General features: G+C 38.6%; 1 protein-coding gene across 1 annotated transcript in view; it reads right to left on the bottom strand.

Moving 5' to 3' along the window:
• LRP2 (LDL receptor related protein 2) overlaps positions 1-25,563 on the bottom strand; it is a 198,290-nt gene that overhangs the window by 55,884 nt on the left and 116,843 nt on the right. The window contains exons 34-46 of the mRNA XM_047084739.1: positions 21,678-21,787; positions 19,708-19,885; positions 17,354-17,567; positions 15,803-16,036; positions 14,036-14,224; positions 9,978-10,898; positions 9,680-9,845; positions 9,160-9,318; positions 7,721-8,007; positions 6,591-6,794; positions 5,249-5,491; positions 2,901-3,026; positions 1,437-1,556 (exon numbers count right to left, since the gene is read on the bottom strand). Of these exons, the coding sequence (XP_046940695.1) occupies positions 1,437-1,556; positions 2,901-3,026; positions 5,249-5,491; positions 6,591-6,794; positions 7,721-8,007; positions 9,160-9,318; positions 9,680-9,845; positions 9,978-10,898; positions 14,036-14,224; positions 15,803-16,036; positions 17,354-17,567; positions 19,708-19,885; positions 21,678-21,787 (3,151 nt within the window). The remainder of the gene's footprint in view (positions 1-1,436; positions 1,557-2,900; positions 3,027-5,248; positions 5,492-6,590; positions 6,795-7,720; positions 8,008-9,159; positions 9,319-9,679; positions 9,846-9,977; positions 10,899-14,035; positions 14,225-15,802; positions 16,037-17,353; positions 17,568-19,707; positions 19,886-21,677; positions 21,788-25,563) is intronic.

The following is a 25,563-nucleotide window of genomic DNA, read 5'->3' as shown; positions in this document are numbered from 1 at the left end:
ACCCCTCCATCTGTCTCAAAATAGATAAACTTTTAAAAAATAAAAATAAAGTAAAACTCCTTCATATTGTGAGAATGTATTCCTATATAGATTCTGCGTTTATCTTTATTTCATTGTGACAGGCAGTTGGTACCAACTGCAGTTATGGACTTTGGTTCCCATGGAGAAGTCTGGAAACTATACTTACTCTTCATATATTTGAACCAATCATTCATATATCTAAACCAATCTCTAACACTATTCTACTCACCTAACAGTTATTTATTTCCTTTATAGATCCTCACAACTCTACATGCCCTTTGCTTTCTACAAAACTTTCAATGTTGGGAAAAAAGAACTTGGCAAAGAGCATCAAATACCACTCTCCAACTATTAGCCACAGTATTTGAACCTGAGAGAAAACGGGAATAGAAAACATTCTGGATTCAGCTGTAAAATTATGAAAATGGTACTAAGAAAATACCCCCCAAATAAAAAGCTTTGTATATAATGATTTTACTGCAGCTGTATTTATAGTAAGGGAAAAGATAAAAGCAATCGAAGTGCTTAAAATAGAGGCAGTTAACTCAAAGATAATATAACCACTCAATGGAATATCATACTGCCATTAAAAAGGAATGTGAAGACTGTGCAACCAGATAGCATATGTCTCTCTTAACCAGATAGCATATATTTTAGGCTTACAGGACATATGTTCTCTGTCACACCCACTTGACACTGCCATTGTAGCACAAAAGCAGCCATAGACGAAACGTGGCTGCATTCTAATAAAACATTATAAAGACAGGCAGCCGGCCATGGTCATAGTTTGTAGACTGATTTATTGCCAGATAAAAAAGCAATGACAGTTATATTAAAAAAATGTGCACGGATATAGATTAGAACTTTTAAGGTTAATAGCACCCCCCAAATAAATAGGCACAACTGTCTCCAGGAATACAACCAGAGGGTCTCTGAAACTTCTTGGGAAACTCAGATGACCCTGGGACCTTACCTTTCATAAGTCGGCACATAAACTGGAGGAGGACATGTGCCCATAATATGCCCCTTCCCCATATATATGATAATTCCAATCACTCTTGGATCCTCCCACAGCCTTATGGGCCAGAACTCAAACAAATTCAGAAATTCCAATTCACAGTCAATTAAAATCAATGGAGTTTAAAAGCCAGGCACAGTATTAGGGTATCACCAACATAATCTCATTTCATGATTATTAGGCAGCAACCTCCACACCCTGATCAGCTCCCCACACAGTACCCTACACAAATGGGTTTTTAATGAATGTCTGCTGAGTGGTTTCATCATCTTAACTGAGAGTAAGAGCAGAGTACAAACATTAGGCAGCCATGAGCCAACTCTGTGTGTGGAAGTAGCTGGAAGAGGTTCTCTAGCTGCATCATAAGGCTTGTCATGCTTGCTTATTATTCTCTTACCACAAGTGTCAGGTTCATCAGAGCCATCAGGACAATCTGCTTCCTCATCACAGTACCAGTGTCTGGGGATACAACGTCCAGACGTGCAGTGAAACTCCTCATTGTTGCATGTGTGAGTAGCTGGAGGATGAAAAGAAGGTAAAACCCAGGAGTAAAACACAAGCTTGTTCTCATCATTCTTAACCATCTGCCTATATCTCTGAACTAAGTAACAGGTGCCAGGAAGGGAAGACTGAGGCCTGGGAAAAGGGTTTTTTTATAAACTTTCCACAGGAAGGGAGATGTAGGTGAGAAAGAGAAGACAGGCAATACTGCTTCAGTTTTCCAGAATTTTTCTTTCTAGATTCTAGAAACCCAAAAGTAAATTTTATTTGTTAAAATATCTGTTTGACACACGAAACCACAAATAATGTATAAGAAGACATAGTTCTATGTCTTCTCCTGTAACCTAAAATGAAATAAATTCTACTGAAATAATATTAAAAGCAAAAACAACATAAGACCCTATCTGAGCTCACTACACACACATCCTTTGGCTGTGTTGAGACCATGGTTCTAAAAAGTTAGCACATCTGTGTTCTTATTCATCCTTGTTATATGGGACCTTTGAGTAAATGACACTGCCTATGTTTCAATATTGATTCTTGTCTTGTGTAAACGTAGGTAACTCTAGTTCAGATGTATTTTCTAAATTGTTATGTGGGTACGAACTAGAATCAAGTCTTAGAAATCTTCTGGTCTACGAGGCTCCCTTGCTTTGATCCATAATATCTGATGATTTTCCAGGGGTAAAATTGATGAGGAAGCAGAGGTCCCTGAAAGGTCAGCCCTGTCTCCAATCTATGTGTCCCTGTCTGATGGCTAAATCCTGAATTCTGCTTCCTCCTGCTGCTATTATACTACAACTGACACTCGCTTTCAGACTGTACCCTGGCCTGGCGAGAATTATTAAATTCTTAAATTATGCATCTATTTATAGTAATAGTTATCAAGCTTAAGAAAGGCCTTTTAAATCAGTCTACAAACCCAGGAAAAATATTTGAACCAAATTGCTAAATATGGAATAAAGATTTCTGAAACTCAAGCATATTAAAAAGACAGAAAAGGTATTTCATTTACTAATGGTGATTATAATCATATTAGGAGTAAATATAAGGACTTGACATACAAATTCTGTCTGGGGTTCCTGAAGACAAAAGGCCCTCGTCTCTGGGACAAATAGCTCTGCAACTGTAAAAGGTCAGGTGTCAGAGCAGTTCTCTGGAAGAAATATGTAGGGCAACCAGCCAGAAAACAGAGAGTGGGACTGCCCCTCTCATCACATCCTAAAAGAACTGCCCACTGCATCTACCATTGAGGTCAATTTCCAGTGACAAAAAGCGCAAACACCCAGACCATATATCTATGTATTAGCGGAAGACATGCATCACGGGAACCACAGAAAGAGAAACAAGTTTATCTTACCACAGAAAACAGAGCTTTCATCACTCATGTCTCCACAGTCATTGTCTTCGTCACACAAGTAAAAATGAGGAATGCAAATATTCGTAGTCTGACATTTTACATATCCAGGCAGGCAGGCACGTTCAGCTTAGAAAAGACAGCCAGGTAAATATTGGAACGTATCTACCACATATATATATAGCATTAACAACATTCACACAAATAGAGCTATTGGACTCAAAATAGCTGGGAAGACCGAAAGGGGGGCATTTTTAAAGCTATCACGGAGGCAATAACCATGACAGTTGTTTCACCATAGATTCTAGAATAAAAAGCGGTATCTCTAGCTGGTAAGGGCAGGGGAGAAGGGAGCACGCTTACTTTGTAGCAAACCATCTATTTTAATTATCCATTTATGTAATTTTAATTATTTAATTAACTCATCAACAAGAGTCTCAACTCTTGGTTAAATAAACTGTGGCATATCCACACAATGAGGTAATATGTAGCTGTAAAAAGGAATGAAGAAGAGCTCTATATATTGACAAGTAATGATGGTATGATCTCCAGCATATATGTTAACAGTAAGAAAGCAAGATTCAAAACAGCAGGAAAAACAATATGTGTAAGAAAAACAATATGTGTGTGAGTGTGTGTGTGTGTGTGTGTGTGTGTGTGTGTGTAATAAGAGAGAGAGATGCTTATAATAAAAAACAATAATCAGTCCCTCCTCGAGGCATCCAAGATGCTGAAAGGAAAGATGGCTAAGGGGAAGAAGGTGGCCCAGCCCCTGCTGTTGTGAAGAATAAGGCCAAGAAGGTGGTTAATCCCTCATTTCAGAAAAGTCCCAAGAATTTTGGCATCGGACAGGACATCCAGACCAAAAGGGACCTCAGTCAATTTGCCAAATGGCCTAGCTATATCCGGCTGCAGCAGCAAAGGGCTATGCTCTATAAACATCAAAAAGTGCCTCCCATGATTAACCAGTTTACCCAGGCTTTGGACAGCTACTCAACTGCTTAAGCTGGTCCATGAATACAGACCAGAGACAAGGCAAGAGAAGAAGCAGAGATTATTGGACCGGGCTGAGAAGAAAGCTGCCAACAAAGGGGATGTGCCCACTAAGAGGCTGCCTGTCCTTGGAGCTGGGGTTAATACTGTCACCACCTTGGTGGATAATAAGAAGCCTCAGCCAGTAGGGATTACACATGATGTGGATGCCATTGAATTGGTTGTCTTCCTGCCTACCCTGTGTCATAAGATGGGTTCCCTACTGCATTATCACGGGGAAGGCCAGGCTGGGATGTCTGGTCCACACGACAACCTGCACCACTGTCAACGTCACACAGGTTAATTCAGAAGACAAAGGACCTCTGGCTAAGCTGGTGGAAGACATCAGGACCAATTATAATGACAGATATGATGAGATCCACCATCACTGGGAAGGCAACATCCTGGGACCAAAGTCGATGGCTCAAGCTGGAAAAGGCAAAGGGGAAGGAACTGGCCATCAAACTGGCCTAAGTGGATGCTGTTGAATTTTCTGCATTATAAAAGTAATAGAAAGTTCTCTTTCAGCCAGTGTCAAATAATAATAATATTATTATTATTATTAATAAAATAATGTTAAATTGAGAATACTTCAGAGTGAGTGGGGTGGAGAGGACAAGGAGGAAAGACTACTGTGAATGTACCTCATCATACAATTTTGACCATGAACCATGTACATTAGTTTGTATAAATAAAAACTAAGAAATAAAAACAAGAAGGAAAGCAATTCCTAAAATTTGGAAACAATAACATAAGCAAACACTGCATCAAGTTAATAGCATAACAATTCAGAGGAAAAAAATTCAAAGGACTTTAAAAACCAGTATTTGGGCTACATATCCCTAGCAGGACATAATCTAAGAACAAGAGGGATCTAAAATCTTAGATTATGATTAGATTTACTGGTAGTAGTATTATGTGTGTGGTTATTTTGAAATTATTATAGGCATTTTGAAATTATTGTAGAATAAAGCAATAAAGTAACTATGTTAATGTAATCAGAAACCAATTTTAAGCACAAAAGAGATAGGATTTATAAAATATAAGCTAAAAAATGTAATCTTAAATTAAAATATAATTTCTCCCTTAAAAATTGTATTTCCTAGCTCTAGTACACTGAAAAGCCCAGGAAGCAATGAAAGCCAAGGAAAGGGCAACTCAACACTGTGGTAATTTCCAAATCTACAAAAGGAATGAGGTCTCTTGGGATAAGTGGCTAATTCCAGGTCTGAGATAGGTTATGGAGTGAATGGGCCATGTTAAAATAACAGAGGAACCAACTTAGCAGAGCTCCCACGGGAAGTACTTGGTGAACTTACCGCAATTTTTCTCATCTGATGTGTCATTATCATGGCAGTTGTTTATGCCATTGCAGACAAACTGAAGAGGAATACACCTTCTATTATTGCAAGTAAACTCCGAAGTGGCATTACAGTGCCTGAACAGGCACCCTGCCTCGTCACTGTTGTCACCGCAGTCATTGTAGTGATCACAGCGGTAATGATATTGGACGCATCGCCCATTGTCGCAGGTGAAGGCTGTCGGAGGGCAGGTGTGAAACGCTAAGAGGAAGAAAAGACATTGACTTCTTGATTAAAGCATTCAACAAATTAGAGGGGTGCCTGGGTGGCTCAGTCAATTAAGCATCCGACTTCGGCTCAGGTCATGATCTCACGGTCCGTGAGTTCAAGCCCCGCATCGGGCTCTATGCTGACAGCTCAGAGCCTGGAGCCTGCCTCAGATTCTGTGTCTCCCTCTCTCTCTGACCCTCCCCCATTCATGCTCTGTCTCTCTCTGTCTCAAAAATAAATAAATGTTTAAAAAAAACAAATTAGGAATCCTAATTTCTAGAAAAATACACTCAAATAAAATGGGTACTTTGAGTTTACCTTCTAAAGCAAAATAGGCTGCAAAATGGACTGTGTGCAAAATGAGGTAAACTTTAAATTAGATTAATCAAAACATATTGTGTATGTTTTTAAAGTAAATTAGTTATCTTAAGCAAACGTTATTCTCTGTCGTCTCAATTTAAAAATTTACCTCAATCACAGAAAAGCATGCAAATACAATCTCTTTAGGGAAAATAAAACTCTCAGCCCCTACAGTCTATTGGGAAAAGGTAGCTAACTTCCAGTGTTTTACTCACCCCATTCAGATGGAAGCTGAATACTGAATGATTTCAATAAATCATTAATGACCCTTCTGCTATGAAAATTAATAAAATGATAACAATCACCTAGTAGAGTTCTTAGTTCCATGCTAAGTCATGCTTCACATGCACCAAACCCCATGCTGTGTTTTTTATATATTGTCGCTCTCCTCACAAAAATCCTCCAGTTTCCAGAGGAGGTGTGTGAAGCTCAGAAGGGCTGGGTAACTTCTCCATGGCTTCACAGACTGTAAATGGCAGAGCTAGGATTTTATTCCAGTACCTTTGCTCTCAACCACGGAGGAAGTGCTTCCTACTGAAACATCATACATTACTCCCTGGCGGATATACCAGCTTCTATGTGATGTAATAGTCTGCGTTCTCAGTTTTCAGTTCAACAGGACACACTGGCACAAAATTGAAACCTACGCACACACAGAAGGATTCTGCACCAAATACACGGCATAAAGACAAGTTTGCTTCCTAACGAAAGCTCTGAGAGTCCAACTCACCACAGACGATTTCCAGCTCATCACTGCCATCACCACAGTCATTATCGTTGTCACACTTCCATTGCTCTGAGATGCAGTGCCCATTGAGGCAGGTGAACTTGGAGCTATCACACCGTGTCCCATTGTCCACAATGCAGTACTTTTTGTTGTTGGCCAGATACCAGCGGCCCTCATGAGGACACTGGCACTCGGCACCATTTGGACCTGAAAAAAAGTTGCCGAAAAAGCAAAGGATTTGCTTATTTTCCCCTCCAGAATAGCAATGGCAATATTTCTATATTAAATGCGCTACAAGACAAGCCATAGAAACTCTTCCCATTGACCTCTCAACTATATTCTGAGTCCTTTTTCCATGAAGAACAACCACCAATTCTAATAAATACAGCTAATTCACCTTAATCTTTAAACAATTAGCTCTTGCCTGCACTGACACAATAGAAACCATTCTCCCTTCTCAGCAAAATCTATAAAGCAGTAGTGCCAAAAGATGCATCTTTCTATGAACCTGTTGCTATCTATAAAACACACTATGAAACACATAATATCACACTATAAAATATCAAACTATAATAGTACCTCCTACGTGGAAGAAGTAAATCCTTTCATAAAGGAGGTAAGCTCAGTAATATAATTTCTTTTTTTTTTATAAAAGTTTGTTAAGTTTAGTTATTCATTTTGAGAGAGAGAGAGAGAGAGAGAGAGAGAGAGAGCACAAGTGGGGAAGGGAAAGAGAGAGAGGAACCCAAGCAGACTCTGCACTGTAAGCACAGAGCCCTATGTAGGCTTGGAACTCATGAACAGTGAGATCATGACCTGAGCCGAAGTAAGACAGGTGCCCCTCATTCATGGAATTTCTATTTAATTCATGAAGTTTGGCGGCCACAGACTCCATGTTTCTACTTCCATCAACCTTGAGTTAAAATTGCCTTTTTTAAGAGGCCTCCATATCAAATAGAACCTATCAAAGTCTTCCTCTAAACATACAAACCCCTAAATCTATTTTATGAATTACCCTGAAATTAAGGAGAATTTTGATTTTCACTTCTTAGAGTTGAGTATCACTCAGCCTTCCCTACCAGTCATCAGCACTATTACACTACATGATTCGATCTTCATGGGCAATGCCTTACCTGGTGCACAAATATGGCTGCAGCCTCCATTAAACTCACTGCAAGGATTGCTACACTGCTGTTGGTTCTTCACAATAACGCGAATACCATTAGGCCGGAAGGGAAAACTCATGGTCATTGCCATCTGACCTGACCCATCATATTTGTTAGCTCGGTAAATTTTTTTTGTGTTCCAGTCAGTCCAATAAATGTACTGGCCATAGAGAGTCAAGCTAAAAGGATGAAAGGCTCTGTTGACAACGACCTCACGCTGTGTGCCCGTCAGAGTACTGCGCTCAATCTTCTGCCTAAAATAAAGCAAGAAACATGTTGCAATCCAGAAATAAGAAGTTCCTCAAATGGCAACCCAATGCTAACCATTCCTTTACACAAGCCCCCAACTTTCTTTTCAAGGGTAGCATAAAGCAGGAAAAAAAGTTTCATCCAATGATGGAAGGTCTTGGTTTGCTTATGAAACAATGGCCTGTATAAATCACTGATCTCCAAACATTAATATAGCCTATAAGTAAGCCTACACAGGGAACCAGGCTGAAATTAGGAACAGGAGAATATTATGAAATAATACATGCAAAGCACGGAATTCAATGTTTAGTATATATTTAGTACATATGCTTAGACATATTAGTCACTCAATGAAATGTGAATTACTTATTCCTTCCTACTCCCTTAATGACCGTTTCAATTTGACATGTACCTAGTCCTTTGAGGTATTTACCTAAAATGATCCAAACTTAGACACTTAAACATCACTGCTTGCTTCAAATGAGAAGATAAAGAAAAGATGAGATTGTTAGGTGCTTAGTGTCACAAGACCAAAATCTTAAGAAAATAAGCAAAATAAGTTAAGATTTCTGACATGGAAACACCAGCAATAATAAATGAAATCATCTCATTTTTTTCAGCTGTACCATTAAGATGACTGGAATGTAATTTCAGGGCTACTTAAATAAGTTACATACAAAATTAGAATTGACCAAGGTTTATAAGAAAACATTGCAAAATTGGCTGAGAAAAACCTATCTGAGAAGATGACCAATAGTCAAAGACTAAAGGAAAATGTTTTTAACAAGATATGTAAGACTAAAGCCCAGAGGAAACTTAATATCAACGTGCATTTAAAAGTCATTCATATTTTATAATAGTTACATGGGGCCTGGAGATTATAAATTGAGTGATTATATTTGTAATTATAATTGAAATTAACTTATCTAATAATGTGTCTTTAGATGCTTTCTAGTTCATAATTATTCAATCTCATGATAGACCAATTTTCACAGGGACATTTATCAAGCTGAGACATAGTTCATAAAACTGTGATTCTACATTTTGGCCATGTCTATTTGGCATATTATATTTTCATCATATTATGCAAATCCCTCCTTTAGAAGTACAAACAAGAACTCTTATCAACACCCACAAGAATAATGAAAGACACATACAGACTGGCATCTGCCCAGTAGAGAAGGTCATTCTCGTAGTCCAGAGTGAGCCCATTGGGCCAGACCAGGCTGCTGTTCACAATAGGTACCCGGAAATTTCCTCCCAGTGTGGCTCTCTCAATTTTGGCATTGGTACCCCAGTCAGTCCAGTACATGTACCTAGTCATCCAAAAGGAGTCATAATTAATTCACCACAAGGAAGCTCACAATAATTAAAAAGGTTGAAAGAATGGCGGTCTTCTTTACCTGAAAATTTGACATTAATACGGCAAATGAAACCCACTCCATTCTCACCCACACAACTTGCCTAAAAGGGATTTACTGAGTCAGAACATTGATTCCAGCATCAACAGGAGTTACCTCCTAGTCAAAATCATTCATGCTCTTTCACACTTGAATATACAGCTATAGAGTTTCAAGCCAATAAAATGTTGGCTGTCTAGGAACATAATATAATTTCAGGCCCCACTCCCTCCAGAAATAAACATACAGAAATATGATAAACGAGACCATAGCATACCCTCGACAAGGATCTAAAACAATTGCTCTTGGCTTTGAAACGTGGGCTATCACAGTGCGCTTAGACCCATCCTCGGCCATTGAGTTAATTGTCTCATTGGTGTAGTTACTGTAATATATTCTTCTATTGATCCAGTCAAAGGCAATGCCATCAGGATTCCCTTTACCTGGACATATACCAATAAACACACACAAAGGTATTAGAATCTCAAAAAGCATTTTAGAACCTCTAGGTTATCCACATGTGTTGATTACACTGTGTCAATTTCCAATATAAGCTGCTCCTGAAGTGCTCTTACCTGAAATAATAGCAGTGGAAGACCTGGTCCCTGAATTTAGATTGACATACGAAATCTGACCGTTTCCAGATCCTAAAGATTGTGTGAAGTAGATTCTGTTACTTATGTCATCATAGGCCAGGTCTACAGCAACTCTTTCCACACTTATTGGTTGGAAAGGTGGGCTATGATCCTCAGGGTCCAAGTGTAAGCTTCTCAAGGTATTTTCCAAGGCAAAGATGAGGAAATTTTCTCTTGGAATGGCACAGCTCTTGCCATCACCTTCTAGGGTTCCAAAGGCACAGCCACATTTAGGGATGTCCAATCCAGGGAGAGCAAAGCAGAAATGGGTGCATCCACCATTATTTTCCAAGCAAGGGTTGTGGTTGACCTCAGCTGGTGACCGGGGCTGAACACTCTGGTCAAAAATGGTTACATCTCTTAGCCAATTGATATTGTCCCTTATCACTGTTGGTGATTCATTGCTGTTTGGTTCCTTGCTAGCTTGGAAGATTTTTTTTAAATTTCTGTCTACCCATATGATAGAATTTCCAAAAACAGTGATGGCATAAGGAGTTGGATAACGACTGCCATAACGAATCACTTCAGACATCTCTCCCTCCATACCAATCCTTGCAATTATATCTAAAGAATCATCAACCCAATAAACATAGCGATTGCTATGGTCTACTGCCAACCCCCGTGGTGTGACAATGCCTTCTGATACAAGCACAGTTCGATTAGTGCAATCAAGAAAAGAACGTTCAATCTTTGGGCTTTGCCCATAGTCAGCCCAGAAGAGATATCTGTTCTTGGGGTCTACAACAATATCCCTGGGTCTATCCACTGTGGCTTTAAGGAGAATACGGCGGTAGGTGGTATTGATCCGCAGAACTTCTATCAGTGTTTCAGACACGAAAGCATTGGTGAAATAAAGATTTCCTGCAGGAAAATGAAAGAGCATGCTGGTAAGTGCAAAACCAAGAAGGAAAAAGAGGGTAGCTTTCAAATTCAGAACAAAATATATAAGGTTGAGGTTTGGATCAGTAAATGTTATCTTTTCCAAGATAATAACTATTTATTAAAGAAATTGTTTCTTCAAATTTAAAGACACAGTGCCTACCTTCAGCTTCTAAAGCAGATTGGAATTTATAGCAAACGTGATAACCCACTTTCTACTGAAAAATATATTTTTCAGAACGTGCAACTGAATGTTTAACACCTAAATCTCCAAAGACTCTAATACATATTATCATGACATATCTTCTACTCCCAACATGAGGAAAGGAGTAAAGAGGGAAAGCCAGCAGTTTCTGACATTATCAATGTCATCAAGAGCTCTTTGTGCTTAGAATTAACGTGAGTTAATAGTATACTCTAACCAGTGTAGCAGTTTTCATCACATGGACCTTCTACAGCCATCAAAACAAAAACCCATTTGTCTTTTGACATTAAAAACAATGTAAATTAGACATTAGCAACAATGCTGTGGGGGGGGGCGCCTGGGTGGCTCAATCAGTTGGGGGATCTGACTTCGGCTCAGGTCATGATCTCACGGTTCATGGTTCAAGCCCCACGTCGGGCTCTCTGTTGACAGGTCAGAGCCTGGAGCTTGCTTCAGACTCTGTGTCTCCCTCTCTCTCTGCCCCTCCCCTGCTCATGCTCTATCTCTCTGTCTCTGTTTCTCTCTCTCAAAAATAAAAATTGAAATATAAATTAAAGAAAAAAAACCCACAATGGTGTGAAGGCAGTATGAGTAGATAGTGATCCCATATTGATTCCATGTAGTCAAAAGCCTATTGTTGAACTGTCAATTCTGCTACCAAGGAACATCTGTTTTGTTCCTAGGTCTGAATCAAAATTGCTCGGGAGAAATCAGGCCAATATGCAATATGTTACTGATCTACTCTTTGTATATTTAAATCCTTCAATCCAGGCTTGGCAAATTTTTTCCAAAAAGGGCCAGATAGTAAATATTTAAGGCATTATAGAGCACATGGTTTCTTTCACAAGTACTCAGGTCTGCCACTGTAAACACAAAAAGCAGCCATAGACAATGCATTAGCAAATAGGCACAGTTGTGTCTCAGTAAAACTTTACTTACAAAAACAGGCATAATCAAAAGGTACAAATTTCCAGTTGTAAAAAAATAAGTACTAAGGATGTACAACATAATAACTATAGTCAACACTGCTGTATAGTATATATTAAAGTATTTAAGAGTAAATCCTAAGAGTTCTCATTACAAGAAGAAATTTTTTTTGTTCTTCTTTCCTTTTTACTGTATCTATATGAGATGATGGATGTTAGCTGCCCCTATTGTGAATTATTGTGCACAATATGTGAAAATCAAACTATCACTGCTTATACAGTGATGTATATCAATTATTTCTGAATAAAACTGTGGAACTAAAAACAGCCAGTGGGCTGCATTTGGCCCATCGGCCATAGACTGTTGACGCTATACTCTCAAAAGTAATATAGGAATTTGTAATCAGAAATGGGATTTAGGAACTCAATTAAACCCTTATCTAACCATACTATGATATTTACTATTTACAATAAACTCTTATTAGAGTACTTAGATTTTCATAATATATTTTAATATTTTTAAGTGCTGTCTACTTACCCAACTTGATTAACACACAATGATACCAATTTTTTATAGAATAGGATCATATTCTAAAAATTATAATACATTTAATACATTTGTTTCTCAGTATATCATTAAACAAAAATTAATTTAAAATTTAATTTAAAAGTAAGTACATGATACCTGAAACTAATATTACACTGTGTGTTAACTAACTGGAATTTAAATAAAAACTTTAAAAAATAATAAAATAAAAAATAGCAGGTGATTTTGCTATATGCAAGAGTGGGAAAATGTCAAGTCACATGTGAGGAAAGTTACCAACCAATTCAATGTCAGCATATCAAAGGAGAAACAAGGGTTATGATCAGGCAGGGGTTGAAGAGAGCTTCAACAATGGCTAACGAGGGAATAAGTCAGTGATGAGAGGTCCTGTTACCACCTGGAGATCATATTTACATTCTTAGAGTTGTTTAGAATATTAATAAGTGTATGTTATGTATTTCATTATAAAAAATAAAATAAATTTCAATAAAATTAAAACAGAGAGAGTGCCTAATAATCAAAGGGTTTTAACACATTAATAAGAGGAAGCGATTAAGAATTTGTCAGTTAATGGGGTGCCTGGGTGGCGCAGTCGGTTGAGCGTCCGACTTCAGCCAGGTCACGATCTCGCGGTCCGTGAGTTCGAGCCCCGCGTCAGGCTCTGGGCTGATGGCTCGGAGCCTGGAGCCTGTTTCCGATTCTGTGTCTCCCTCTCTCTCTCTGCCCCTCCCCCGTTCATGCTCTGTCTCTCGCTGTCCCAAAAATAAATAAACATTGAAAAAAAAAATTAAAAAAAAAAATTGCTGAGCTTTGGGGCACATGGGTGGCTAAGTCAGTTAAGCATCCGACTTCAGCTCAGGTCATGATCTCAAGGTTTGTGGGTTCGAGCTCAGAGCCTGGAGCCTGCTTTGGATTCTGTGTCTCCCTCTCTCTCTGCCCCTCTCCCACTCGTGCTCCCTCTCTCTCTCTCTCAAAAATAAATAAACATTAAAAAAATTTCTTTAATAAAATTGTTCAGCTTTGAAATAAATGATTGTCATTTTATGGTTCACACAGTTTAATATCCTTATTTAATATCCTAAATTTTCATTTAGATATTTCTAATTTAGAAATTAGGTGCTAATCTAAGTGTGAAAAAAAAAACAAATCAACATAATTTTTCTAATCATTTTGTCTACAGTTCTGATTATGTTGATAATAGAAGAAAATGTATTAGCTGTTATGAATTTGTCCACGGAAGTACCTTATAATTAACTTAATAAAAGTATAGCTTAGTCTAAAAGCATAATTCAATTTATCTTAAATAATACTAATAATTCTCTAGAAAAATATTTTTGTAGTGCATATGGTGTTAGATTAAACTTTCTGGCATAAAACAAGATGATAGAGATGCAAACACAAAAAGAGACTTCTCAATAAAATCACTATATGGCTTACCTACCTGCTACCCAATCCACTGCAATACCCCGAACTCCATTTTCTCCTATTCCTTGTGTAACAATGTTTGTAAAAGAAGACCCATCAGGTCTGATTCTACGGATTGCATTATAAGATGTCACAGAACTGCTAAAATCACACCAATAAATAAAGCCAGAGAATACATCAACATCCACATGCAGTGCATTTCGTCCTGAAACATTTAAGAAAAGATCATTAAACAGTACTCTGGATCGAACTAGAACTTCAAAATGCTTGCTCTCCCTCTCACACCATCATTTCCAACCCCCTTCTCTGACTGTGCCCCCCACTGCAAAATAAAACTGTTTCCCAGTTGCAATGAGCACACCTACCACCCAGATCGTGGTTTCTAAAAACCATCTCCCACGATAAGAAACACTGGCTTCCGGGAGAAACAGCTGATTATAAGTTTGGGAATGGAAGGTATAAGATAAGCCTAGAACACCTTCTTATACACAGAAGCAAGGAAGCACTCAAACACTAATGAGATCATAACATCATACAGGTAGCCATTTTAAGAGGTTTTACCTGGCCACAATGAATTCAACAGAGCATCAAGAGTAATTGTGGTAAACATTTATAATACATTGAATTGAAAAAAAAAATAAAGTAAAACCTTGAGTCCATGATTATATTGTACACCTGAAACTAGTAACACTAAATGTATGTGCAGGTGTACATACACACACAGACTGAGAGTTCAAATGTGCTGAAATATTAACAATTTTTGTATCCAGGTGAAGGGTATAAGGATGTTCACTGTACCTTTCTTTCAACTTTCCTGTGTTTGAAAATTTTCAAAATAAAAGTTATGAAAAAAATTAATTGATTTTTATACTATCTTTAGAAGATGGTAACTTAGATCCATAACTTTTTAGATATGAGTAAACAGTGTTCGCTTCAGCAGCACATATACTAGATATGAGTAAACAAAGATGAGTCATAAGTACCTGTGAATGTAAGTATCAAGCAGGAGCACACTTGGCACCAGAAGCTCCCTGACTTCTTACACTATATACCCTGCCACCTCTTCCGACCATCCACCCCTCCATTCCCTTCACTCTTTTTCTTCCCTTTCTATCTTTTATTTCTATCATTATCCTGTGGCACACTCCTTATGATGCGAGTAAACATTTAGTTCCCCCTGTGGTAATACACACCTAGAAATCTCTTGGTTCATCTAGAAAGCAAGTGATTATTTTCTATGTTCACTGTATATAAGCATAAAGTACTGCAAAAATACAGTTACGAAGGAGATACTAATGCTGTCAACTTATTTCAACTCCTCAAACAGATATTAACAAATCAGATTATGGACTACTTCATTACTATTCTAAGTAGCATAATCTTGACCCTAAATCTCCATTAACTGTTCTTCTAAACACCAACTCTGATTACTTCTTGCAATCTCATGCTACATTCTATCTTTCTCTAGTTCTGTCATTCTCAGTGTGGTCCATGGACCAGTGACATCAGATGACCTGGGAACTTGTTAGGAATGTAGATTCTCTGGCCCTACCCCAACTTACCAAATGCGAAAGTCTGGAGATGGGGTCCAGACCTGGTTTTAACAAGCTCTCCAATTCTGATGCACACTAATGTCTGAGAACTATTCAAGGCAGAGCCAGTTTATTTCAAGAGAGAACCTCATTACATGCTGAATCCAAACGTGAAGAAATGCTTTATGGCACCAAGAATTCAACATGGCACAAGAGAGAGTGAAATCTTACTTATATTGGAGTTGGCATACCTTGGCCTGCCACTGGCACCATGGCTTCTGAATGATCCGACAATTGCAAGCTAAAGCCTCTGATTGTCGACAGCATTGAAACAACAAGGAAAGAACTATATGGAGAGCAGGTCCGATTATCAGGATTGAGTTTCAATCCACTGGCACAGGCACATGAGAACAATCCTCCCGGTATAGGCAGGCAAATCTGCTGACAGGCATTCACATTGTTGCTACAGCCATTGAAGGATGTGCCTAAATGAAATCAAAATTAGTTTGTAACTTTTGACCTCACATATTTGCCACTCCATCTCAAATACTTTATACTGGGTCATCAAATAATTAATAATAAATAATTAATCAATAACACAATACCTGGGTTAACAACATAAAAACAGCATTGAATCAACTACAGCTTATACAACTAACACATAAAGGTACCACAACCATTATTTAATAGAGATTGGAGGATCAATGGTTTTTCTTCCACAAATCATATAGGAATTAGAAGAATTAGAGAGGTCAGTATGCAAATTCTAATTTTCTTCACCCTTTCGACCTATGTACTGGCATTTAAAATTACATCCGTTTAATTATATGATCAACAATGTGATGGGCATTTGATTTAGAATATATTAAATAATAACACTTAAAGGTTTTTTCCCATGCAATAAAAACAAATGCCAAGTAGCAAACCTAGGTTATAGACAGCAAACAAACCGTTTAATAAACTTTAGTTGTAGACTAAAAGCTGTAAAATATGTCAAAACGTTAAAAAATCACCTCTAGATCATAATGCTAATCTAAGGGGTAAATCAAAAATTACATTATCTATGAAAAAAATGTTGAAATCAGAAAGTATTCCTTTTAAGATTAAAAATTCTACCCTGTTAACATTTTCCTAGCAGGTATCCAACAAATGTTTACTGACCACCTTCAATGTGCCAGGAACTTGTCTAGTTACTGTATATAGAGCAAGAAACAGGATGGACAAAATGCCTGTCCTTAGGGAGGTTACATTCTTTTACATTTTTTTTTTAATGTGTATTTATTTTTGAGAGAGGGAGACAGAGTGTGAGGGGGCGAGGGGCAGAGAGAGAAGGAGACACAGAATTGGAAGCAGGCTCCAGGCTCTGAGCTGTCAGCACACAGCCGGATGCAGGGCTCAAACTTGTGAGATCATGACCTCAGCCCAAGTCAATGCCCACCGACTGAGCCACCCAGAAGCCCTGGGAGGTTATATTCTAATGAGAAACAGAGACAACAAACTGATAGATAATATGTCAGGGACTGCTATGAAGCCAAAGCAAAGTAAGGAGTGATGAAGAAGGAATGGGAATAAGCTTATTCTGAAATCAACCTGGCTTTCCAAATGCCAGATTAGTCTTCGACATTTAGCCAAGTTTATGAGAGGGTTATCATTTTTTAAATATTTGAGGTAATTGCAACCTACATGCATGTGTATGCATACAGGTCTCTGTGTGGGCACGTATTTTTATATGTAAGTGTGTAGATGTGTGGAATATGCATTATACATTTGTGAATATGTAGGTTTCAGTGACAAATACTTACCGTGTCTGTGATAAACTCGGAGACCCCTCAAATTTGGAATATTCTCTCTCAAGACTACTTTGTTGTCCCCAGTGGCCTTGTCAACTCTTTCAATGACCTCATAGTGTTCATCAGTGTAATAAAGGTAAGAATCATAGACAGCAATTCCCCAGGGGTGGGAAAGATGGTTTACCAGGATCATTCGATTTGTACCATCCACGTTTCCTCTTTCAATCTAAAAAGATCAGAATTGTTGTCATTGACTGATTCATGGTGAAATGAGAGAAAAAACTAACATTCTCGTAATAATAATACCTCACATTGATATAGCACTCTATCCTTTACAGAGATTTCTCCTATTTGTTTTTTCATGTGATATTCACAATTACATGGAGCAATAGATCAAGCAAATGTCATTATGCCTATTTCACTGATGATGAAGTTGGAGCTCAAGTAAGTCCAACAACTTTGTCAAACGGCACAGTGAAGGAAAGGGAAATAAACCTCTTTAGGCCCTGCATGTGATATTCCGGATAAGGATACACATTCAATATCTAACCGTAGACCATTACCCAGGAGTTGACTGACCCTGCATTTCACATTTTCACCAACAATTTCTGCAATGGGAACAGAAAATATGCTCCACTCAATGACAAGATAACGAGACTTGAATGGGGCAAAGGGTAATGCTGTTATATTAGAAGAGCTAGCAAGTCTTAGTGAAAATGACTCTGGAAAACTGGAAAAGAGCTCACAAAAATGAAGTTCCTAATGAGAAATGACAAGTTGTCTGCTTTTGGAAGAAAAATAAAATGTGGACATAACTGGTTTGATTTCATTCCAGAAACTTGTCTCAAGTGCCTCTTCTGTGCCAGGATTTGAGCTGAGTTCTGGCAAGAGAGACAAATGAGGTTTGGCTCACTGCCTTGCTTGACAGGGAACCCAGCAGTTACAAGAACAGGTTATACCCTAGAAACTGACAGAAGTTTCAGAAAGCTAGAGCACAGGGAAGATAAGCTTAGAGGGGAGCTTTGAAGGGGTGACCAGGACCAGATTAGCTGACCATGCTCAGCTGAAGTGTTTGGAGCTACTCCTATAGACTGAGCAGTGATCAAACCTATTTTGTGGTTTTATGAAGGTAACAGGCCTCCATCATGAAAGCAAGGTTTATTAATGACAGCCGTCATCCACTCAAGGCTAGAGAGAAGAGGCTCAGTATGGTAGAAGTGGCAGAAAAGGGCAGAACATGAGAAAACAGGCAGAGGACAATTAGTCAGGATTTTGTAATGGCTAAATAAGGACACAGTTATTCGAGTGAGGGGAAACATGAAGGTTCTGACCTGGGAGAAAAGATGGAGAGTCACACAAATAACAAGCTCACACAGGAGTGCAGAGCAGATGAAAAAGGGAGAAAGGTGGTGGGCACTGTCTGGAACAGGCTAAGTTGTTCCAGAAATCATGCCATGGGACAAGAGCTCCCTCATCATTGCACATAGGCATCAAAGTCTGTTAAGTGCTTTTAAAGCATCACTGCTCCTTTTTAATCCTCAACGTTTATCACCATGATAAATACATACTAGGAATGAAATTAGCACTTGTTGAACTGATAATGAACTGAAAACCAAACCTACTGCAAAATATTATGGTAAACACCAACATCAAAACCAGATCTGAAGTCACTACTATTTAGAAGGCAAGGAAGAGACTTAGCACACATTCGATTCCATATCCATAGCAATATTTTAACTGATCAAGTTATTATTGAGCACCTTCTATGTGCCTTGTCCCAGCTCAATTGCATAAGCACAACAGTGATGATCAAATACTATGTCTGTGAATGAATGAAATTATATAGTTTCTGCTTCTTATTGCAGAATATAAAATTACCTCTATAGGGGAGTTTTCATATATGTGCCAACCATATTAAAACATTAGAAAATGACATGTAGCTAAGAGGGGATGCTGTGCACAGGAACTTGGTATGTACATTTTTTTCCCCTTCAGTCTCTACAATTGGAGAGCCTAGAGAACTTTCAAAGAAAAGCATTGAAATCACTAAAACATGAAAGAAATGGTCTTACAAGTCAAGTAAGAAATGTGAAATGGAAATATTTGATCTTGAAAAAAAACAAAGGATGATGAAAATGGCAATGAACATTATTCTATAAAGAACTATGCACATACTAGAAAATATTGGACTAGAAAATATTCAACTACGGCAATATCTGCTCTAGGGAAAAAAGTTATTGGGAGAAAGGATAATACAACACTGGTCCACGTGGCCAAGTGAGATTGTTTAGGAAACACAGCCACACAAGGAACAATCATTATGAGCTATACATGCTCAGCAATAAAGACCAGTAGGGTGTGCATACCACTCCCGTGCTGGTGACAGCCCAGTAGAGTTTCTGCTCCTCAATATCAAGGGTGATAAACTCCAGGTGTTCAAGGTTCCCAGTGAAGAGAACTTTTGGAAATGTGCCATCCATGTTAGCACTTGCAATCTTGGCAGGAACACCACTGTCCGTTCCTTGGTCCGACCAGTACAGTTTCCTACAACCATGAAAGAACACCAGCATTTAATAAAACAATTTCATTGAATATTTAAAAGAATTGCCCTCGAGATGTGCTCAAGTCAATGGAGGAAGTCTAAATCATTAATATCTGGTGACATACAATGTGGAAGAGTACATAACCAGTGTTCTATCAATGTCTGTATTTTTCCTAGTTATTATTGGGGTAGGATGCTAGCACCCTGCATTGGGAATATTTTACCATGGTCAGACAATTTGGAAGCTTATGACTGACTAAGAAATTGCCTACATCAATGGTCAATCCCTTTCAAAGAATCACGCACTGTGCAGTGCCCTGGGAAGGACAAAGCTGATATAAAAATTGGCAAGTACCTCCCTGCTCACCTCTCAGGCCTATTATTTAATTCTTCTCTAAATCATCATCTAGCACAAGACCAGCTACTTTCTTTTCTGATTTCTGTGATAGAAAATGTAATATTACACACAAACCCTAATTGCCACACAGAATTGCCAAACCCATGATATATAAAATTTCATTAAAATATATAGGGTTGCTTTCTATTTCCACTGAGGACACACTGTCTAGATTTGAATCTCAGTTTCCACTCCTTTCTATCTCAGCTGCCGCCATAGCCTCATGAGACAATCCTCTTACACTCTTTCCCCACAAGTCTTCAAACCCCTTCATTCTGATCTTTATTTGCATACTTCTTGCATGCCCGTCCCAGGCACCTCATCTTCAAGTCTAAACTTCCCTACTTGTAAGTTCTAAAACTCTGACATTCTCTGCCTCAACCAAACTCCAATCTCTTCCCTTCCCCCATTTTATTTCTTCTACTGAGCCTGTTCTTCAACCTTAAAACTTGCCTGAGCTTCCAAGCCTTCCATCGCTCTCTGCCTGGACCTCATGCATAACCATTTTAGCAACATCGTTATTTATTCTCATCATGTCCCATTGTGCCTACCTCACTAACAACTAGCCCTGCGTTCGTGTTGTAATTTTCTTTCTTTTCTTAAATTCCAGGCTATCAAAAGTTTGCTGGACAAAGTCATAAACTCTTGTGAATTCTGAGTTCCTTAAAAATTGAAGCTACCTTATCTTATCTGAGAACTCTCCTCCCTAGCTGAACACTTTCTCCTAATTGGTCTCCCTGCCCCTGGCCTCTTCCACTCTGATCCTGACCCATCCTTCAGAAATACAAATCTGATTTTATCATTTCCTTCCTCCAAATTCCCAACTGACTCAAAAGAAAGAAGTGAGATTCCTTAGCAAGATGACATTAAATCCTTCCTTTGGCTTCCATCTTGTCAACTGTCACTAATCTCTAAGACTCTGGCTTCAGCCCTTTACACAATCATGCTAAATACTGTGATTCTTCTGTGCTTTCCTTGTTTGGCCTCAAGTACCACTCCCCAGTTCCCAACCCATTCTCCACCCATGGGAAGCCTTCTCCTCCAAGTTCTATTTCAAATGTTATCTAGCTCCTTAAAGCTTTCCACATTCACTCAAAGTCAGAATGCATTGTTAATTGCTATAATTCCATTTTTAAATGTCTAAAATTCTTTCCTGGAATTAATTTTAAGTCCATTGTTGCTAATTGAAAGAACATAGAACAAAACACATATTTACATCTTTCATGTTAGATGTAACTCAGAGGTATTCCTCTTTCTCACTGAGATCTGTATTTTTCAAAATGTTGGCATATGAAATCAAAAAAGGTCCTAAGTCTGAAATCTTCCATTTCATCAGGTCACAACATTAACAAGAATGGTGCTGCATAGAGCAGATTGTGTCATTTATGAACGCTCACCCATTAGCAGGATCAACAGTTATGCCAACTGGAATACCAACTCCAAGAACTGTCCCATCGTTGGTAATCAGTGTTTTTCTGTATCTGACATCTCCCCGGAGTTTCAAAACCTATAGCATAAAGTCACTTATTAGAACTGAGTATCAAAACGGGAAACAAAGAAGGCTGAGGTGAAGGAGAACTTACACGCACAACAAATTGAGATGAATGGGAGGGTTTGTGTGAGATTCCAATAATCCCTAATTGCATTTCAGGGCTATGAGGAAATCCCCTCAATAGAAAATGAGTAAGAAAAGCAAAATCACCTCTCAAATTCCTATTTCAATTCACCTAATGTTTCAGGAGAGGACATTTATATGGATCAAAGAAGGATTCAAATGGGTGAACATACAAAATCACTGCCTAAGAGAAGCTACAAAAACGTCTTCAGAAAAAGATACAGGAAAACTCTGGAAGACAAATGAAAACCCCACAGCTCTCCTGCTTCCCAGTGATGTGGCCAAGGCACCTGGTGGTCCTTCACTGAAAACACAGCTGACCAGACAGTTCAAATTTACTCAGAGTTAAAGTGAATTCTGTGCCACGTTAACAGCCTGAGTTAAAACAGAAGAGTTCAAATCCCTGCCCATCTAGATCTGAGTGGGACAAGTAAATTCACCTGTCTGAACTTAGTTTCTTTATGAATAAGGTGCAGATGACAATGGCACATTGCGCATAGAGCTGTGAGATAATACATGTATAGCATTTAACACAGAGCTCAGTACAAGTGTGTTTCCTATTTTGTTTATTGATCCATTTATTGAACACTTACTATGTAGCAGGCATTATACTAAACAGTATTGGACTGAATCCTCACGACCGTTCTGTGAGATAGATACCCATATTACAGATGATGAAAGAGGCCTATGGACATTTAGTGGCTTTCTCAAAGTTACCCATTTTTAATTATTATTGCTCTAATTGCTAATGTTAACAGAACTCTGAAACATCACAGAAAAATATGGATTACCAGACTAGAAGCAGTTTCTTATAGGAACAAGGCTATTCTAATATGTACTTAAGACAGTCTGAGAAGAGAAACAGCTAGTAAGAAATTAGAAAATGTATATTGATTATTTGAACAAAGGTTTTTCTATAAAGTTGCTTTTTAATGCAAATAGATTGTGTATCAGTGTTTATGTTGTTTTTGAGAGAGACAGAGAGAGAGAGCACATGAGCAGGGGAGGGTCACGGGGAGAAAGAGAATCTTAAGCAGGCTCCACACCCAGGCTCAGTATCATGATCTGAGCTGAAATCAAGAGTCACTTAACTGACTGAGCCACCCACGGACCCCACAGTCTTTATGTTTTTATCTTTGCCCTCTCTCTGTCTCTCTCTATATTTTTTCCTCCCTCCCTCTCTTCCTACCTCACACACACACACACACACACATACACACACACACACACCCCTCTCTTTAATCCCTCACTCTCCTCTCTAAATTTTTCTCTTTCCTGTCTGGTGTCTTTTTTAAATTTGCCCCTTTCTGCCAAAATTTCACCTCTTTTCTTAAGGCTAAGGATCTCTTTGGTTCAAAGGAAAGTTCTTTTCCTTTTTGGGGGATACATCAAGTTCTCTCACACACAACCATTCTGTAGACTTCTTTTCAGCTACAAAATTACATTTAGTGAACGGGCACACAGCTACCCCTAGTGGAAAGCATTTATTCAGTACTTCTCTTATTTTCAAATTTGAATTAAATAGGAGTAACTCTTATCCTGGAAGGATATTATTCAAGTAAATGGTAAGTGAACAGTATTTCTGTGCCCTTAAGCAATCTAACATTCACCTGAGTCACCACTGATATCACGAAAGGAGAAAAACAATTAAAAAAAAACAACACTAAAAGGACAATTTACCTTTAGATCATTATTCCCATGGGCCCTCTGTGGATATTCAAATATATTGATGATTTGAGGGAAAAAGGACTCTGTATTCACAGGATATCTTAGTTTCAAGACGTACTTTTAGTTACTGAGATATAACCCCATTTTGCAGATATGGAAGCAGAAACTCAGAGAAGTTAAGCAATTTGTGCAATATCAAATACCCTTTGAGCAGAGTAAATACAGTGCGTTTTCAAGTCTCAGTCTTTATCAAGTGCTTTTCTCTGCCTGGGGTGCTTTTTCCCTACTTCTTCATTTGGCAGCAATAAATATTGGCCCTCTTTCAAGAAAGACACAGCTCACAGGGGCGCCTGGGTGGCGCAGTCGGTTAAGCGTCCGACTTCAGCCAGGTCACGATCTCGCGGTCCGTGAGTTCAAGCCCCGCGTCAGGCTCTGGGCTGATGGCTCAGAGCCTGGAGCCTGTTTCCGATTCTGTGTCTCCCTCTCTCTCTGCCCCTCCCCCGTTCATGCTCTGTCTCTCTCTGTCCCAAAAATAAATAAGCGTTGGAAAAAAAAAAAAAATTAAAAAAAAAAAAAAAAAAAAAGAAAGACACAGCTCACAAGTCACTGATTCTCCTGCCATTCTCCCTCTCCACACTTTTACTTTGCCCCTAGCCACAGAACAGTTTGTAGTCACTGCTCATATCACACTTAGCACACTGGAACAAAGCTATTTGTTTATATGTCTAGCTCTCAGAGCACGAACTACTTAAAAGCAGGAAAAAATATGTTATTCATCTTTGAATATCCAGGACTAACAATGGGACGGATTCATTTACTAGTATTTGTTCAATGAGTAAGTCAGACTCAAAGCAGGTCTTTTGATTCCAAAGCAAATTATCTTTCCTCTGTGCCTCACTGCATTGGGGCACAATTAATAACTTTAGGTTTATATGATTAGGGTGAACTTACCAAGATACACATTTGCACACACACACTCACTCACACAGTTATCCATCAGCGGGTGCCTTGTCATTGTACCTGATATTGATGGAGGAAACATGTCCCCTGCTTTTGGAAAACTATCAGTTTAAAAGGGAAGACCCCCGTTTACAAAACAAGAGACCAAAAGACAGAGTCTGAACATATTCATTGCCATTCAGAATGAAGACAGCTTTGTGTTAAGCAGACACTAGAGATGTGTTTGGAATTAAGGGTTTTAGGCAGTCAATTGTGCCAATGTTTTGATGGGAGAGTGATATTTTTAGTTGAGATTATGAAAAACTACCTTTTGTCACTGTCAAAGGGGGTTAAAGCAGACTGGATTGCTGGAGTTATCATTATAATAAGGCAAAGTCAGAACAGAACACTGCCTGGGAAGCAGGGCGGTGAAGCTGACTGCTTAAGCCAGTTTCTTAAATTATGTAAAATTCAGGAGCTTATCTAAATAACAAAGGGTTTGAACCAGATGAGCCTCCAAGGTTCCCCTCGTGTTAAGAGCTGATGATTCTACCTGGCTTGAGATAACTCAGACGTTAGCATTTGTGCAACTTGCAAACTCCCCTCTAATTGTGTTGCTTGCCTTTGGGAATGTTGAGAGGACTAAAAGAGATGCTGTTTGTAGAAGACTTTGTAGACTGTAACCACTGTTCTGACCAATCTGCTCTAATTTCACCACTTGGCTGCTATGTGCCTTTCTCACCTTCAGCATTTCCCTTTCTGAATACCCCATAGAGAACCAGCTTACTTACTGGCTGGCGCCTCACCCTGAGCAGTGAACGGATCACTCTACACAGTCCTGCAGACTGCCCTTCTCACAAAACCCTCCCTTTGCTTTAGAAATTTTCACTTTCAAAATTATTATGAATTAATAACCTTGTCCCAGAATGGAACAAACCAACACTAGTTGAATTAATTACCTCTGATTTACTCCATGCGATTGCATACCTGTGCCCCATCTAGAATTTCTTCTGGGAATTAGAGTAAAAAGAACACTTATCACACCGAGGAAAAGTATCAAA

The sequence above is a fragment of the Lynx rufus genome, unplaced genomic scaffold (assembly GCF_022079265.1).
Source record: "Lynx rufus isolate CCGP_SWC_20201006 ecotype Redwood Valley unplaced genomic scaffold, mLynRuf1.p SCAF_2, whole genome shotgun sequence".
Lineage (NCBI taxonomy): Eukaryota > Metazoa > Chordata > Mammalia > Carnivora > Felidae > Lynx > Lynx rufus.
Note: the sequence above shows the minus strand (reverse complement) of the source record. Positions and strands in the feature narration are given on the sequence as shown.